Below are 17,698 nucleotides of genomic sequence, written 5' to 3' on the forward strand. Positions count from 1 at the left end.
TGTCATACCCCTGTATTGCTATCCTTTTCCACCAGATTTTTAATGTTTAACTGGCAGAAAGATTAACAGAACAATTAAACTACAAAAAAATGATCATTCAGAATTGCCTGAAATCTAGCTGAATGGAAGTCCTATAAGTAGGGATTTAAAGAAGCCACATGAAGACGGGAAGGAGGGGTGGAGGTGCTGAATGAGCTGGTCCTACACCCACATGTGATGGATAAAATTGGAGGTGATGTGTCAGCTGCAGAGGTTTGTCCTGAGGAGCAAGGGGTCCCAGCATATATATCTCTCTCTCTCTCTCTCTCTCTCTCTCTCTCTCTCTCTCTCTCACACACACACACACACACGCACACACACTGCCAAGAAGAGAAGTCCTCATAACGTCTGGCTGTAAAACCCAACCAGGATTGTGGCTGAGTGAGAGGGAAGGCTGCTGGAGCCCCAGGTAGTTCCTCTTAACGGGCCTGCACACACATTTACTCCGACTGACTCCCTCTGAGCTCCAGCAGTGGGGCAGCAGATCAGAAGGCACTAGAAGCATATGGGGAGGAACTGCATTGTCTGGCATCAGGATGAGCACTGGAGGGGCAGTTTTCTGACAGACAGTAGTGCTGGCAAAGGCTATTGTTCCTTTTCAGAGCCCTCCACAGAGCTGGCAGGCAGGCATCATATTTGAATCTGAGTCACACTGCTTGCTCCCTTAGTGATTCCCTGAAACCCTGCCCTACCCAACTTGTGAGCCAATGCAAGATGTTTCCAGTGTCTTTTCCATATGAGTGGCTTGTCTTGACTCATGCTTTAGATTTTCCTAAAATCTCTCAAAACAAGCAGCACCTGGCTTCAGTACACCCATACCTTTTCTTGAGTGGCCCCAGACCCAGCACTAACAGCAGTTGGCCTTGGATCTCAGCTTGGCCTTTCTGGGCACCTCTAAGCCCAGTAAAGTAGCAGACATCTGCATTTCCTTTTGTAGCTCATGCTAGGTGGCCCTGGGCAGAACACAGGCAGTGGCTGATCTTGGCCTGTACCTCCCAGGAGGCCCCAGGGTCAGTGCACCCAGTGGACAGCTGCAGACCAGGTCAAAGCACCACCTAACTACTTCCACAAGTGACAACACACTGAAGAGGCAGACTCACTGGGCATCAGAGCCCTGGTGAAGAAACTTCGGCTCTGTGGGGTGCACCCTGCCCAGTGGATCCTCCACAGTGGGCAGTGGTCACAGCCAGTCCTTGCAGACAATCAATTGGCCTGTGAGTAAATCCTTCCCATTGACATGCCAACAGCAATCAGGACTTAACTACAAAAAGGACATAGAAACCACAAAAAATAATTAGTCAGATGAGAAGGAAATACTAACTGAAATGAAAACAAATTTACTGGGAATCAACAGTAAAATAGATGAAACCGAAAATCCTATCAGTGACTTGGAATATAAGGAAGCCAAAAACATCCAATCAGAACAGCAAAGAGAAAAAAGAATCTAAAAAAATGAAGATAATGTAAAGGGCTTCTGGGACAACTTCAAGCATACCAACATTTACATCATGGGGGTGCTGGGAGAAGAGAGAGAACAAGAAATTGAAAATCCACTGTACTTGAGAAAATAACAGAAAACTTTTCTAACTTGGTGAAGGAAATAGACATACAAGTAGAGGAAGCACAGAGTCTCAAACAAGATCAACCCAAAGAAGCCCACACCATAATACATCATAATTAAAACGCAAAAGATTAAAGGCAGAATTTTAAAAGCAGCAAGAGAAAAGCAGTTTGTTACTTACAAGTAGCTTATAAGACTGTTAGATGATTTCCCAGCAGAAGCTTTGCTGACCAGAAAGGATTGGCAAGAAATATTCAAAGTGATGAAGATCAAGGGTTTACAACCAAGATAACCGAGCAAAGCTGTATCATTTAGAATATAAAGAGCTTCCCAGACTTTATATTAAAAGTTAAAGGAGTTCATCACCACCAAACCAGTATTAGATGAAATATTAAAGGGTCTTCTTTAAGAAGAAGAAAATGAAGAGAGAAAAAATATGAGCAATAAAAGGTAATAAATCATATCTATCAACAATTGAATCTATAAAAACAAAGCAGAACAGAAACAGACTCACAGATACAGAGAACATTTTGATGTTTGCCAGATGGGAAGGGGTTTGGGGGATGGGTGAAAGGGGAAGGGACTAAGAAGTACAGATTGGTTGTTACATAATAGTTCGGGGGATGTAAAGTGCAGTGTAGGGGATATAGTCAGTAATATTCTAATAACTATGTACGCTGTCAGATGGGTAGGAGACTTATGAGGATTATCACTTAGTAAGTTATATAATGTCTAATCACTGGTGTGTACACCTGAAACTCATATAGTATTTTATGTCAACTACTGTATAATTTTAAAATAAATTATTTAAATAAAAAAATAATTATAAGCTTTCCAAATAAAAACATAAGGGCAAATTTTCATTCTTAAAAATTAAATGATAAATTATTCCACTCCTACTTCTAAAATATAGTAGGTATTACAGAGATAGAAGGATATTAAATTATTTTTTAATATTTTGCCCTGGCCGGATAGTTTAGTTGGTGTGCAGAGGTTGCTGGTTTGATCCCTGGTCAGGACGCATACAGAAACACATTGTTTCTGTCTATCTCTCTAAAATCAATAAATAAATTTAAAAAAATAAAAAGCCCGACTGGTAATGGTGCAGTGGATAGAAGTCAACCTGGGACACTATATTCTAGGTTTGAACCCCAAAGTTGCTGGCTTGAGAACGAACTCGTCCCACTTGAGCACAAGCTCAGCAGCTTGAGTACAGGGTCCCTGGCTTGAGTGTGGGATCCTCAAAATAATCCCATGGCACTGGCTTGAGCCCAAATGTCAGTGGTTTGAAGCCCAAGGTCACTGGCTTGAGCAAGGGATCACTGACTCGGCTGGAGCCTCTTCCCCACGCCAGTGAAGGCACATACAAGAAACAATCAGTGAACAACTAAAATGCAACTCTGAGTTGATGCTTCTCATCCACCTCCCCCCCACTATCTGTCTCCCTTCCTATCTCTCTAGCTTAAATATATACATACATATATTTATTTATTTTATTTTTTTGCCTCGTGTTGAGGTCTTTTTATTATTTTCTGCTGATGGATAGACTTACTACAGACTAAGAAAGAAAACAGAAGGGAGAAAATTCAGAGTACTTACTTTCTACATATACTTTATTACGACTTGTAAAGGTTCTTTTTCCACTTCATTATAAATTTGATTAGTTCTGGTGCCAGAAAATTTTTGCATGGAATATTTTACTAACTCCTGACTAAGAAAATGCTTAGTCTTTCCAACTCTTTATTAAACCTTTATAACATCCTGAGAGTAGAACAGAGCTCACAACAACAGTAAAATGCCAAGTAGGCAGTCGTTTGTATTTGCAGGCACTGACTCAGGCCAAGCATACAGATGATCAGATATTTTATGAATCTTAGCCCCTGCTTTCTTTCATTTTTCTTTTCTAATTGTCTCTGTTTCCACAAGCCACAACTTTCTTGTCAAGGCCACTTAATTTCTGAATAGAAAAATATGTGTGCACGAGCAAGTGTATGTATGATGTGTATATCTCTTTCTTCTTCCACCTCCTTTCTGCCCACAAGTAAAAGAAAGTGAATCCTTTTTTAGGAAGTCTTTGCCGCTTTCTCAAAAACTAGGTGTTGCTTCTAGTTTGCTCTCTGAATTGTATCAGTTACTGTGTAGCAGTTGTATAACTGTGTATCACTTAGTTAAATCATGAGTTCCTTGAAGGTAGGTGGTGTGTCTTATTCCCCTCTGAATCCCTAGTACCAAGCTGTGAACATAATAAATGCTTAGTAAATAAGTGTGAGTGGGGGAGTGAGTGAGTGAATGAATGAATGATTTGGAGACCAGTTTGAGAAAATGGATCCTTTACTAATGACCAGCATCTACACCTCACATTATTCATGAGTATCCCTTGAAGGTTTTCAGTTATCTTGAGTTTATTTTGTAGGTCATAAGTGGGTCATAGGGGAAGAATGATTTCGGCCTCCTCCCAAGATTCTCTGGTAGATAGCTGTTCTATGGGAATTATCTGTGAGCCCTTATTCCTTGTTGGTCATCTGGTTGTGCTAAGAAATGTTATGATATCTGTTTGAAAGATCCCTAATAAATAGTTTCTGTCCTCTTTGTGTGTATGTGTGTGCACGCACGTGTGTGTCTGTGTGTGACTATATTCAACAATACAAGTTTTCTCCTATTTGCCAGACCTTGTTCTAGGCCTTGAAGATACTGTGGGGAATAAAACAAAGTTCCTCTCTTTATCTGCTTTTATTTATTTATTTGGTATTTTTCTAAAGCTGGAAACGGGGAGACAGACTCCCGCATGCGCCCGACCGGGATCCACCCGGCACGCCCACCAGGGGGCGATGCTCTGCCCATCCGGGGCATCACTCTGTCACAACCAGAGCCACTCTAGCGCCTGGGGCAGAGGCCAAGGAGCCATCCCCAGCGCCCGGGCCATCTTTTGCTCCAATGGAGCCTCGGCTGCGGGGGGGGGGGGGGGGGGGGGGACGACAGAGAGGAAGGAGAGGGGGAGGGGTGGAGAAGCAGATGGGCGCCTCTCCTGTGTGCCCTGGCCGGGAATCGAACCTGGGACTTCCGCATGCCAGGCCGACGCTCTACCACTGAGCCAATCGGCCAGGGCCCAAAGTTCCTCTCTTTAGAGGTTACATGGGAAAGATAGGCAGAAAGCAAATAATGTAGTGTGGTAGGTGCTGATGAAGGCTATAAATTAAGCCAGTAGGGGCTAGAAAGTAATGTGCCTAAAATACCGCTTTATCAGTCACACCTCACAAAAAGCAAATCAGCATAGTATGGTCTCAAATATGTATTGAAAAGAAATACCAAGATAAGAAGCTGTTAAAGAAGTATGCTATGCTTGACCAGATGGTGGCACAGTGGATAGAATAATCAGATTGGGATGTAGAGGGCCCATGTTCGAAATGCCAAGGTTGCTGACTTGAGCACCAGATCACCAGCTTGAGTGAGGGCTCACCAGCTTGAGCACAGGGTCGCTGGCTTAAGCCCAAAGGTCACTGGCTTGAAGCCCAAGGTCACTGGCTTGAGCCCAAAGGTCACTGGCTTGAAGCCCAAGGTTGCTGGCTTGAGCAAGGGGTCACTCGCTCTGCCCCCAGTCTAGGCACATATGAGAAAGCAATCAGTGAGCAACTAAGGAGACTAAGGAGCCACAACGAAGAATTGATGCTTCTCATCTCTCTCCCTGTCTGTCTGTTCCTATCTGTCTCTCTCTCTGTCTCTCTCACTGTCTCTGTTCCACCCACCCCCAAAAGAAAATATGCTAAAATGTTGGTACAGGTTATTTCTGGAAATGGGATTATAGATGACATTTTAAATTATGCTTTTATGTATAATATTTTTCCAGAGTGTTCATTACTTTTATGCTCGGGGAGAAGAGGGTGTTAGGCCACATTTGCATTTAAAGATTTCATTTATTGATTTTTAGTGAGAGGAGAGAGAGAGATGAGGCTGGGGGTGCGGGAAGGAGCGGGACACATCAGCTTGTAGTTGCTTCTTGTATATGCCTTGACTGGGCAAGCCCAGGGTTTCGAATTGGCAACCTTAGCATTCTAGGCTGATGCTCTATCCACTGTACCACCACAGGTCAGGCCGCATTTACATTTAAAGCTTGATTCTGCTGGCCCATAGCTCTGTGTGCATCAGTAGGCAGAAAGCCACCTGCTGAGTTCTCCAAGTATTATTTCTGAGGCTTCTCAGTCAGTGTCTCACACATAATCAATCTAACAAGTTCACACTTAGTGACTCGTCTTAGTTTCTGGGCAGGCCTCTGTTTTATATCAGTCATGATCAACATCTGAGGAAGTTCTAACCAAAGTCTTTATAATTCTCCAACATGGGCAAAAATGCTCATTGTTCATCCCAGAAACATTTCCCAGTGTTTGGGTCAGTGCTGAATAGGTCATTTATTCTGATGAGGGAAGTATAGAAATCTAGTAAGCTACAGTAGCATATTCTTTATACATAAATGTCATTTTTAAAATTAATTTCTTTCACAATGTACACTTCACAAAATTTCGGTCAAACTTGACCTAACTCAGCATGTTGTGGCGTGTGTTATGGCTTTTTGTAAAAGCTGTGGGACAATGGCCGAGAAAAGCTTGAAGCAGTCCCTTCAGTGAAAGAATTCCTTTTCCTTCATCACCTGTCAACCAATCAGGAGAGCGTCTGCACCTTGATTGGACCTCGGATGCTGTGGTATCAGGAGTAACAGGAAATGGAGGAGAAAGAAGGGAAAGTCTGAAACAGCAACTTTGACTAGGCTGGGCCCCAGGCTGTGGGACTCAGCTGATATGTAGTAATAAAAAAGCATCCTTTCATGGCTAACGCTGTAGGGTTTCCTGTAACTCTGGACTTCCCTGTAACAACATCCTCTTCGGGCTCAGAGTTGTCGGTGTATCCCTGAAGGACTGATTTTGTCTGTGCTTCTACCTACCCCTCTATATTTCCTACCCCCCATGACTGCCTTGGTGACAAAGCAAACAAAAATAGACAAATAAATGTACTATAACTGTAAACCTACTCTTGCCCATGCCTGCATATCTTTCTTGCCCCTTTTTTGTTTATGTCCGTGGTCTACTGATTCTTAGACTAAAGGTACACTTCACACATTTTTTTTTCTGTATTTTTCCGAAGCCGGAAACGGGGAGAGACAGTCAGACAGACTCCCGCATGCGCCCGACTGGGATCCACCCGGCACTCCCACCAGGGGCGACGCTCTGCCCACCAGGGGGCGATGCTCTGCCCCTCCGGGGCGTCGCTCTGTTGCGACCAGAGCCACTACAGTGCCTGGGGCAGAGGCCAAGGACCCATCCCCAGCGCCCGGGCCATCTTTGCTCCAGTGGAGTCTCTGCTGCGGGAGGGGAAGAGAGAGACGGAGAGAGGGAGGGGTGGAGAAGCAGATGGTCGCTTCTTCTGTATGCCCTGGCCGGGAATCGAACCCGGGACTTCTGCACGCCAGGCCGACGCTCTACCACTGAGCCAACCGGCCAGGGCCCTTATTCCTGTTTTTAAGGACTTTAAAATCTAGTAAGGGTGATGTATCAATCACAGATAACTAGTACAAACTAGCCTGTAGTTTATGCCGCAAAGAAAGAAGTCACTTCTTGTTCTGGGAATTCAGATGTCGAGGTTATTTCAAGCCCTGTGGCTGAGGGAGCATTCAAAATGGGCCTTGAAAGAGCAGGGTAAAATCTGGAATTAGTGGAATCTAGCTTTTTTTACTTCTTGATGTCTTTATTAGAAATATTTTAAGTGCCTGACTTGTGGTGGTGCAGTGGATAAAGCGTCGACCTGGAAATGCTGAGGTCACCGGTTCAAAACCCTGGACTTGCCTGGTCAAGGCACATATGGGAGTTGATGCTTCCAGCTCCTCCTCCCCTTCTCTCTCTCTCTGTCTCTCTCTTTCTTTCTCTCTCTCTCTCTCTCTCCCCCCCCCTCCTCTCTAAAATGAATAAATAAAAAAAATAATAAAAAAGAAATATTTTAAGTGCATGGGAGCTATGTTATGTGATATGTATTCAAAAGCCTTAAATACTTTAGAGTTGGTTTACCTGTTTTTTTATTTTAAGTCATTCATCAGTTGATTTATATTATCTTGTAGGGATATCAATGAGCTTGCTGTTTTTTGTGGGCTTAAATCAGAAATTCAGGAACTAGTATTTGGGATTAGTTTTCATTTGCCTGAAATGTTACCAACCAAAAGAGGACATGAAATTTGATGTCTTACCGTCCCAGTGCATTGATTTTCTTTATTTGTTTTAGCCACAGACCCCTTTGCTTCTGTTTTTGGAAATGAATCATTTGAAGATGGATTTGCTGACTTCAGCACTTTGTCAAAGGTAATCCAAAGTCATTAGAGGGAAGGTAAAATATACTTTGTTTACACCAAGGAGCAATCCTTTTCAGTTATATAACCCTCTCACAGACATTGCAATTTAACTTCATTTAATCACAGCAAATGTTGATTTCAGATAGAAATGAAAGTTAAGATATAATTAAAGTAGATGTAATTCCTAAAGAAGTGATGGTACAGGTAAGTCTAGTATTCTACTCGCAGGTTTGCTCAACAACTTCATTTTTAAGAGTCTTCTGTCTTTTTAAATATGTTTCTTCCAGTTGAACTACATTTTCCTCCTCTTGATTATATAATCTGGGTATTCATTCCAACCTGTCTGTATTGGTTCTGAGGTTGTTAGGATTATATTAAGATAATTACTACATATAGTACAGCACTGGTATGCTTACTTTCCAGTGTAGCTCTAGGATTGATTGAAGCCAAGAGTAAAATTAAGAGTATATGTCAGCCTGACCAGGCGGTAGTGCAGTGGATAGAACATCAGACTGGTACGCAGAGGACCCAGGTTTGAAACCCCAAGGTCACTGGCTTTAGCGTGGGCTCACCAGCTTGAGCGCGGGGTCACTGGCTTGAGCCCAAAGATCGCTGGCTTGAGCAAGGGGTGACTGGCTCGGCTGGAGGCCCCCAGTCAAGGCATATATGAGAAAGCAATTAATGAACAACTAAAGTGCTGCAACTATGAGTTGATACTTATCATTTCTCTCCCTTCCTGTCTGTCTGGTGCTCGCGCGCTCGCTCTCTCTCACGTATGCAAAAAAAAAAAAAAAAAAAATTCTTCCTTTGGCCCTGAATAAAAAGGTTAAAATGACAGTGGTCTTAGAATGGAAATAAATAAAGCTGCATTATACCAAAGACCATTCTCCCAAATGCTCTATGGCTGTATATAATTTGGTTTTTATAATGGATATAACCATGTATAAACATTTCTTTTCAAACACAGATCAACAATGAAGATCCTTTTAGTTCAGCCACATCAAGCTCTGGCAGTGTGGTCATTACAAAAAATGTGCTAGAGGAAGCACCAGTCAAAAGTGAAGACGTTCCCCCAGCATTGCCACCAAAGATCGGAACTCCAACGAGACCCTGCCCTCCACCACCTGGTATGAGCATTGGTACTTTTCCTAAATCAACAGGATGCTTTTCTTTTTCTTAAAGTATTGTGCGAGACTTACTTACAGACTTGTCTGAAGGGCCTTAAATAAAACAAGTCAAAAAACGTGGCAGGAGGCCCTGGCCGGTTGGCTCAGCGGTAGAGCGTCGGCCTAGCGTGCGGAGGACCCGGGTTCGATTCCCGGCCAGGGCACATAGGAGAAGCGCCCGTTTGCTTCTCCACCCCTCCGCCGTGCTTTCCTCTCTGTCTCTCTCTTCCCCTCCCGCAGCCAAGGCTCCATTGGAGCAAAGATGGCCCGGGCGCTGGGCATGGCTCTGTGACCTCTGCCTCAGGCGCTAGAGTGGCTCTGGTCGCAATATGGTGACGCCCAGGATGGGCAGAGCATCGCCCCCTGGGGGGCAGAGCACCGCCCCTGGTGGGCGTGCCGGGTGGATCCCGGTCGGGCGCATGCGGGAGTCTGTCTGACTGTCTCTCCCTGTTTCCAGCTTCAGAAAAATGGAAAAAAAAAAAACAAAAAAAAAAACGTGGCAGGAGCCTGCTACTACCCTCTGTTCTGACCCCAGTACAGAATCACAGGCATGTGCCTAAGAGGCCAGCATGTGTAACTGTCATGATCTACTTTTATGGCATGGGCAAATTCCTTTTTAAATCATTTTAGAGAGGCAGTAAATGGAAAAAGGAAAGTATCAATGAAGTTATTTTTGCTTTTCAGAAGCTCATTGGTTACCATTTGAACAATAGTTTCCTGCACTTGGGTGTTTTAATTAAATTCTATAAGAGATTAGTTCAAAGTCCCATTTTTCTCTTGCCAAATAGGAAGTCTTCCTTAAAGTCTTTAATGTGAGAAGGTACTGTTTTTCTTGAAGAAAAATATTTTATTTCACTTTATTTTATAAAAGTGCTTTTAGGGGGTCCAGTAACAAATTCTTAAAATTTTTTATCTTTAGTACTATACTAAGAAAAGGGGTTTTGTGGGGTTGTTTTTTATTTTTTTTAATGAAGATAATAAAGTTCATGAGAAGTGGCAAAAAAGACCAGTCTCCTGCGTAGTTGTAGACTGTTATGTGAGAAGACACAGCTGGTACATTGTTTTTTTAATCAGATATTATTCCTTGGGAAACTTTCAGCCACAGTAGCTATATAGATTACTCTTGCCTTTTCATAATAACCTCCCCGTGGTATTTCCTGGAAAGATAATTTTTTTCTTTCTTGATTTAAAGCAGCAGTTCTCAACCTGTGGGTCGCGACCCACAGGTTGAGAACCTCTGATTTAAAGGAATTGTATATACAATTGTTAATACTCAATTATCTGTTGAAAAATCAGGTAAAGTTAAGTGGTTTCTCTTTTAAGGAAAGTAGCCTGTATCATATATTGCTATAGGTAAGGTTGTCAGACTATATTAAACAGATAAGATTCAACTTGCTCATTTAATTTTTAGGCCTGTGTGATGCCAATACAGTAGTGAAGTTATTTTTTAAGTCCTGAGTAAGATGATATATTAGTGCTTTAAATCTTCAGCATAGTGAGTATATATTACGATAGAAAGATCAAGGTTTGTTGGAGAGAGTACTTGACTAGGAGCTAAGGTTTGGGCTGTAATTCTGGAGGACAAGCTCTGTGACCTTGAGGGTGTAATTTCTGAGCCTCAGCTGTCTGAGCTGTTCGACAGTGGCAGTAATTCTAATTTTGCCTACCTTCACAGGATTGTTGCAAGGATACATTGAGATAGAAAATACGAACATCTTTAAGCTGTTACAGAGGTAGAAAGAATGTTGATATGATTGCTATTATCAGTTTAACTTATTTTAGGGAAAATATATGTTTGAAGGTATTTTAGCATCTATTCTTACTTTTCTTCAAGAAGTACTAAGTTTAAGACTTTAAAATTTGAGGACTTGTTTGAAAAGGATGATCAATTATTGAACAACAGTATGCTATTGTTTGGTCAAAGATGAGCTTATCAGCAAACACAAAGATTTAGGCCCTGTGTTTCAAAACTTTTTTTTTTTTTGTATTATGAAGTGAGAAGTAGGGTGGCAGAGAGACAGACTCCTACATGCGCCTGACTGGGATCCACCCGGCATGTCCACTAGAGGGCAATGCTCTGCCCATCTGGAGCATTGCTCCATTGTGGTTGAAGCCATTCTAGTGCCTGAGGCGGAGGCCATGGAGCCATCATCAGTGTGGGGGCCAACTTTGCTCCAATGGAGCCTTGGCTATGGAAGGGGAAGAGAGAGATAGAGAGGAAGGAGAGGGAGAAGGGTGGAGAAGCAGACGGGCACTTCTCCTGTGTGCCCTGATCAGGAATCGAACCCGGGACTTCCACATGCCAGGCTGGCACTCTACCACTGAACCAGCCGGCCAGGGCTCAAAACATTCTCTTTATTCTTCAGTTTCCTATATTGTAGATGGCAAAAAAGTAGGTGGGGTCTGCCAAGGTAATTTTTAATTTTATGTTCCTGGGTGTTGTATATAGGTCCAGAGGAAAATCAGAAGAATATTAGCATTTTTCAAAGGTCATTTGCTGTTACTGCCACTAGTGGATGACTGTGTCAGGCTGAGGTTCTAAAGAGACCATGGCTGTCTTTATTCTTTATCACCCTCCTGTATATCCTTTCTCTTTCCTTGGGAACATGCCGTATTGGTGAATAAAATGTTTACTCTCTCGGCAGAAGGAGGATTCCTAGCCCATCCCCATCCCCTGTGCTGTTTTTTTTATTTACCTGCATGGAGCTGGAATGTAGTTGATAGGTTGTGTGTGAAAAATTTAAGGATAGATTGTTGGTGTGGCCTTTTAAGATCGTATTAAGAATTTGTTTTAGGTACTCACCCCTTTCCCCCACTTCCAGTTCTTTAATGCTCTTTGTGTTCATGTTCTTGTGTGTTTGTGTTTGCCGTTTCTGCTGGTTGAGTTAATTATAATGATTTTGATCCAGGGAAAAGACCCATCAACAAATTGGATTCTTCCGATCCCTTTAAAATGAATGATCCATTTCAGCCTTTCTCAGGCCATGATAGCCCCAAAGAAAAAGATCCTGACATGTTTTGCGATCCATTTACTTCTACTACTGCCACTACCAATAAAGAGGCTGACCCAAGCAATTTTGCTAACTTCAGTGCTGTAAGTACTGTGAATGGGATGTTTGGGGGAGAATCTTTCCATTTACAGTTTGAAGGGTTTTTAAAGGTTACTTTGGAGTCTGCCAAATTCGCATCATTCCAACTAAATTTACCAACATACTAAAAATGATCTAGCTTTATTCTTCCCCCAATCAAAACTGTTTGCTTCTGTTTTGATGGTTTAAAATTCCATTGCACAAATGATTTTACTAGTCTTAGTTCTTGAGATGTATACTAGTTGTTTGTAAACCCTTTTCTTTATCTTGGTAAACAACAAAATCCTTACGGTTATTATTTTGCCAATTGTTATGGACGAAGAGCCATTTGCTGTCTGCCTACTGAATGAATAATGCCAATAATAAGCTTGTGTATTTGTAACTGTGTATATGTGTTTGTGTATAAAGCTTGGTAGATTTCTGGAGACCAGTCAACAACTATTTTATGACAGGATAGGGCCAGGAACTCTTTGAATAGAAAGTAAAACTCTGGTTTTATATAGTAGTGTTTTTTAATGTAAATGTTAGTTCTATGAAATAAATACAGTCAAGAGTTAAATCTTTAATTATTTGGAGGGCTCTAATTCACTGTCCTTCCATATTTACTCTGCATTCTCCCAGAGCAAACTAAAATAGGTAGACTGGTAAAAACCAGTGGAGGGATGCTGTGATAATGGCATGAGCAGGGCCTGTAATATAGAAATGAGAAAACCAACTATAGAGCTGTCATTCTGAAGGGACATAAAGCAATGACATATGCCCTTATTATTTGACTTTTTTTAAAAGGCTTTTGTAAAAATAAAATTCATAGAGTAGCTAACAAAGTTCCATTTTCTCAGATTTTTTTCTCAGTGATAATGACTGTACCCTCACCAGTGACTTCTTATGAACGTGAAGGAGCAGAATAGGAATCAGTATCTTGATTAATGGGAAATGGAATGTCAATTATACTGATTTAACTTTTGTTAGATGGAATGTGAGTGGTTTTAAGAATCCAGAATTGTTCTTAGGAGATTGTAATCCTCTTAATATAAAATGGCCTTTTGGCAGTTTGTGGCATTTGATATCTTAAATATGATTTCAGCAAGTTACAACCTGTTTGGAATGAGTCTTGAACAATATAGCTTGAGACATTCTGCTTATTTCACCCTCCAAAATTTTAATATAGTATAATATGTATATAAAGCAATTCATAATAAAAATGTCTTTTTTCATTATGAAAGATTAACACTTAAGTTAAAAATTTTAGAGTCCCTCTAATTCCTTAGGAAAAAAAACTATCATTTTTTTTAAAAACCTGACAATTTCTTTCATTTCATCCTATTCCAGTATTTCTCTATATGGCAGAACTTGAAAGCAAGTAGAATTTTTTTGTTTAGTATCTGCCAAGATTACTGTTTTGGGTGGATAAAAATATTTCTCTGACCTGATTACTAGTATTAAGGTTTTATTTAGACTGAGCCAAAAAAGTTCTCAGTACCTGCTAAAATCTTTATAATACATTAAAAAAAAATGATCCAGCCTGACCTGTGGTGGCGCAGTGGATAAGGCATCGACCCGGAATGCTGAGGTCGCCAGTTCGAAACCCTGGGCTTGTGTTGGGTCAGTGCACATACGAGAAGCAACTACTACAAGTTGATGCATCTCTTTCCTCCTACTTCCTCTCTCTAAAATTAATAAATAAAATCTTTTTAAAAAAAAGTTCTATTTAAAAAAAAAGATTTGGTCTACACTTTGTTTAGTATACCTCATGCTCTTATGTATAGCAAAGTTATTATATTCTTTGCTTTATACGTTTTCTGGGCCTGAAGGGTTAGAATAAGGGAAGCACCAGTGGGATTAAGTTGAAAATGACTGTTATGGGAGGATTCTCACTGAAGTTGAAGTAGTAGATATTTTGTATTAGGTGAAAAGGGTAGCCCTCTCCTCTTTTTAAATGTACTAACTCACCTTAAGGATGTATTTTTTAAAATGATCTTTTAATATTTCATTTTATAGACTTTTTATCTGTAAATTGCATTAATTTTTAAAATAAAACCACATTTAGTAACTGGTAAAACTGAACTTGTTTTCAGAAAAAAATTTTTAACAGGTAACAAGACTATCTCAGAGTCCTTCAGGTGAAATAAGTAGTTAATGTCCTTTATAAAAACTATTTTTCCTTTCTTTTTTATTTGTTTTACTCATTGATCTGTTCATTTGTTCTTTCATTTGTCTGTGACATGGTAGTATCCCTCTGAAGAAGATATGATTGAATGGGCCAAGAGGGAGAGTGAGCGAGAGGAAGAGCAGAGGCTTGCCCGGCTGAGTCAGCAGGAGCAAGAGGACCTAGAACTGGCTATTGCGCTCAGCAAATCTGAGATTTCAGAAGCATGAAGAATTCTCCTATCCTTTGTCAACCATATAATAGTCTTCTTCCTGAATACTGAAGCAATTTACAGTGTGTATCTAAACTACCTATGAGCATGGGAATTCAAAAGGTTTGAGATTCCTGTAAATGTGACAAAAGTTTTTGGGTTTTTTTTAATTCATTTCAGACTTGTCTTTTTTGCCCCCTGTAAAAGCAGTAAGCCAGTCAGACAGCTTCAGCTCGGCCCTGTCCTGGTGTGCATTTACTGTGAGCTTTGCCTGCCTCTGCTGCTTTCACCTGTAAAGCTAGTGCAACCAGCTTCTGTCTTCTGGAATATAGAGAACTAGCTCCGCCCCTGGGCTGCCCTTGTTCTGTAGTTACTCTGATGATAGCCAGTGGGGTTCTTAAACTTTGTAGTATTCTCCCTGATTTGAAGGGATAAGGGAGGGAAAAGGAAAGAACATCCTATTTCTTTTATGATAGTGCAGACTGGCTAGTTTAAAGTGCATGTTTATATTTCCACTTAATCAAAAACTGCTTAATTTGGTTTTTGTAGACAAGGAAAAATATTTTGTGTAAATTGCCTCCACTATTGAAAAAGGGATGCTTTAGATTGAACCATTACAGCTTCAGGCTCAATCTTCTCTTAAATAAGAATGTGAAAGCCTCGTGTGTGAAATACATTCAAAATTTTTTCCTGAATTTTAAGAATTTTAGATACTGCTCCATAATTTTAAGTGTTAGACAGTAGACAAAATTTATCACTTAAAAATATACCCGTCCATACAAGGTCAACAGAAAGCGTAGTGTGCGGCCATGGTGTCGTGCCATGGCGCTGGCCGCCTCAGTGCATGGTAGGCTTAGTTTTATACTTTTGCAGAAGAAACTTTAGCAGGCTAGAACTGGAAGGTACTTTAATTTTTTTGTACATAAATATATTTTTTTCTTTAATGAAGGCTCAGTTGTTACTTGAAATGTAAAAACTTTCACTGAATACAAATGAACAAAGTGACATGTAGTAAATCATATAATTGCTTTTTGCCCATCTTTATGATTTAAAATAGTTTATTCTCCTTGTTTTTTGCTTATGAAATTGGCAGGCTAGCAAAAAAAAAAAATCTTGGTTTTTCTAATTGGGAGAGAAGAGACCTGCCAGATTATTCGAGTTCTTCGCGTGTTAAAAGCCACCCCTGTAAAACTGACCTAGCAGACCAGCTGGATTTGAAAGACTGTGAAGTAGGCTATAATTGTAATACTAATTTTTTAATATCAGTTACTTAGATAATATATTAAATACCTATTGACCAAGATACAAAAATGCACCGAAAAACTAATTAAAAGTCTCTCTGGTCACCAAGTCAAAGTGGTATTGATCTGTGTTAATCAGAGTAACTTATTGCCTAGCCTTTGAATAAATTCCAAAATATCCAACTCATTTCATCTTGAAATGGTGCTTTTTTTTCTCTCCACGCACAATTGGACTGCTGTAGTTTAAAACAAATTTAAACCACTTTCATGCACTGCTAACTTTTTTCTACTTTTGTAAACTGAAGCAGTTCAGCATAAGAGTCATACATATGAAGCAAGGGCTGAATCATAATCACAAGGCTTTAACTTTGATAAACCAGTGACTAAGGATAGACACAAAAGGTGAGTGAGAAGGTAGTGTTGGGAGTTGTGATAAGTAGTGGTTTTGGGTTTTTATCTTCCCCTTACACTTCAGGAAAAAGGTAAGTTGACTTGAACAACCTTCTTTTGCACTGGGAAAATGAACAGATGTTTGAAATGCTTTTAAAATATTTTTTTAATTAAAAATACACTCTGGAAAATATTAAATATCTGTAACTTATAAACACCGACTTTTGATGTAATAAATGTACCCTAATCTTATGTATGTTTAACTAGATTACATAGATTCTTATCTTTTGTTAAAATATGTATACTCAGTGGACCAATATAATATTAAAGTATGTATATATTATATAAATATAAATATATATCTCTATCTTTATGCTCACTGTGTAGGATGAATGTCTTAGAGTCGTTTGTGATTATATTACACATTGTTGACTCTGGCTCCAGAGCCTGTGCTTGAAAAGGACAGCTAAGTGGTCTTGAGAGCCAAATGGCACTGCTTACGAAGTGTTAACCATCTTCTACGTACTGGTTCAGGCTGATCTCTCTTTATAGAATTTCCTCTTGTGTTTCAAAGTTCTAAATTGTAGCCTGTAACTATGAGAACAATAAAACATACTATCCATACATCCTATTTGAAATGGAGTTTTGCATGGTTCTCTGTTATGTCCAGGCTGTGTCCCAGGAGGGGTAGGTATACAGTCAGGTAAATGTGAAAAGTGCCCGAGACAGTACCTGGTGGAGAATAAATACTAAGAAGTGTTAACCATTACTTTTAGTGATCAAGTTCTGATTTTGTGAAGATAGGAAATGTGTATGCATAGAGACAGTGCCTGAGGTAGCTTTGCATATATTCATTGAATAAGGGTTTTTGACATGGATTCTAGGAGGGCACTGTGGTGTAAAAAATTCAAACGATCCTGGGATCCTGGTGTTGAATCCTGATCTGCCATTTTTAAGCAAGTTAACTTTGAGAAAGTTACTTAGCCTCCTGAGTGTTATTTCCCTCATGTAATGAACATCATAATACCTAACTCAAAGGATTGTTCTGAAGGATTTGATGTTGACAGGGTTTTTTTTATTATTATTCATCTTAGGGGAGAGAGAAAGGGGAGCGGGAAGGAGCAGGAAGCATCAACTCCCATATGTGTCTTGACCAGGCAAGCCCTGGTTTCACTGGCGACCTCAGCTCCAGGTCAATGCTTTATCCACTGTGCCACCACAGATCAGGGTGACAGCTTTTTAATAATACAAGTGGTCACATGCAGTTTGAATCCTCATATTCAAGGGTCAACTGTATTTTTGATCTGCCATTGGGAATCATGTATGCAGAGGGCCATTTTAAGTTATATGTGGATTTTATTTTATTTTATTTTTTTACAGAGACAGAGAGAGAGTCAGAGAGAGGGATAGATAGGGACAGACAGGAACGGAGAGAGATGAGAAGCATCAATCATTAGTTTTTCGTTGTGACACCTTAGTTGTTCATTGATTGCTTTCTCATATGTGCCTTGACCATGGGCCTTCAGC

The 17,698-nt window shown here is 40.4% G+C and overlaps 1 protein-coding gene across 2 annotated transcripts in view; it reads left to right on the forward strand.

Annotated features, from left to right (window-relative positions):
- The window catches only part of EPS15 (epidermal growth factor receptor pathway substrate 15), a 133,628-nt gene extending 116,826 nt beyond the window's left edge, over positions 1 to 16,802 (forward strand). For both annotated transcript variants that reach the window (XM_066269218.1, XM_066269219.1), the window contains exons 22-25: positions 7,862 to 7,938; positions 8,896 to 9,055; positions 12,004 to 12,188; positions 14,413 to 16,802. In XM_066269218.1, coding sequence (XP_066125315.1) covers positions 7,862 to 7,938; positions 8,896 to 9,055; positions 12,004 to 12,188; positions 14,413 to 14,559 — 569 coding nt within the window. In that variant the 3' untranslated portion in view covers positions 14,560 to 16,802. The remainder of the gene's footprint in view (positions 1 to 7,861; positions 7,939 to 8,895; positions 9,056 to 12,003; positions 12,189 to 14,412) is intronic.
- The last annotated feature ends 896 nt before the right edge of the window (positions 16,803 to 17,698 follow it).

Source organism: Saccopteryx bilineata, chromosome 3 (assembly GCF_036850765.1).
Source record: "Saccopteryx bilineata isolate mSacBil1 chromosome 3, mSacBil1_pri_phased_curated, whole genome shotgun sequence".
Lineage (NCBI taxonomy): Eukaryota > Metazoa > Chordata > Mammalia > Chiroptera > Emballonuridae > Saccopteryx > Saccopteryx bilineata.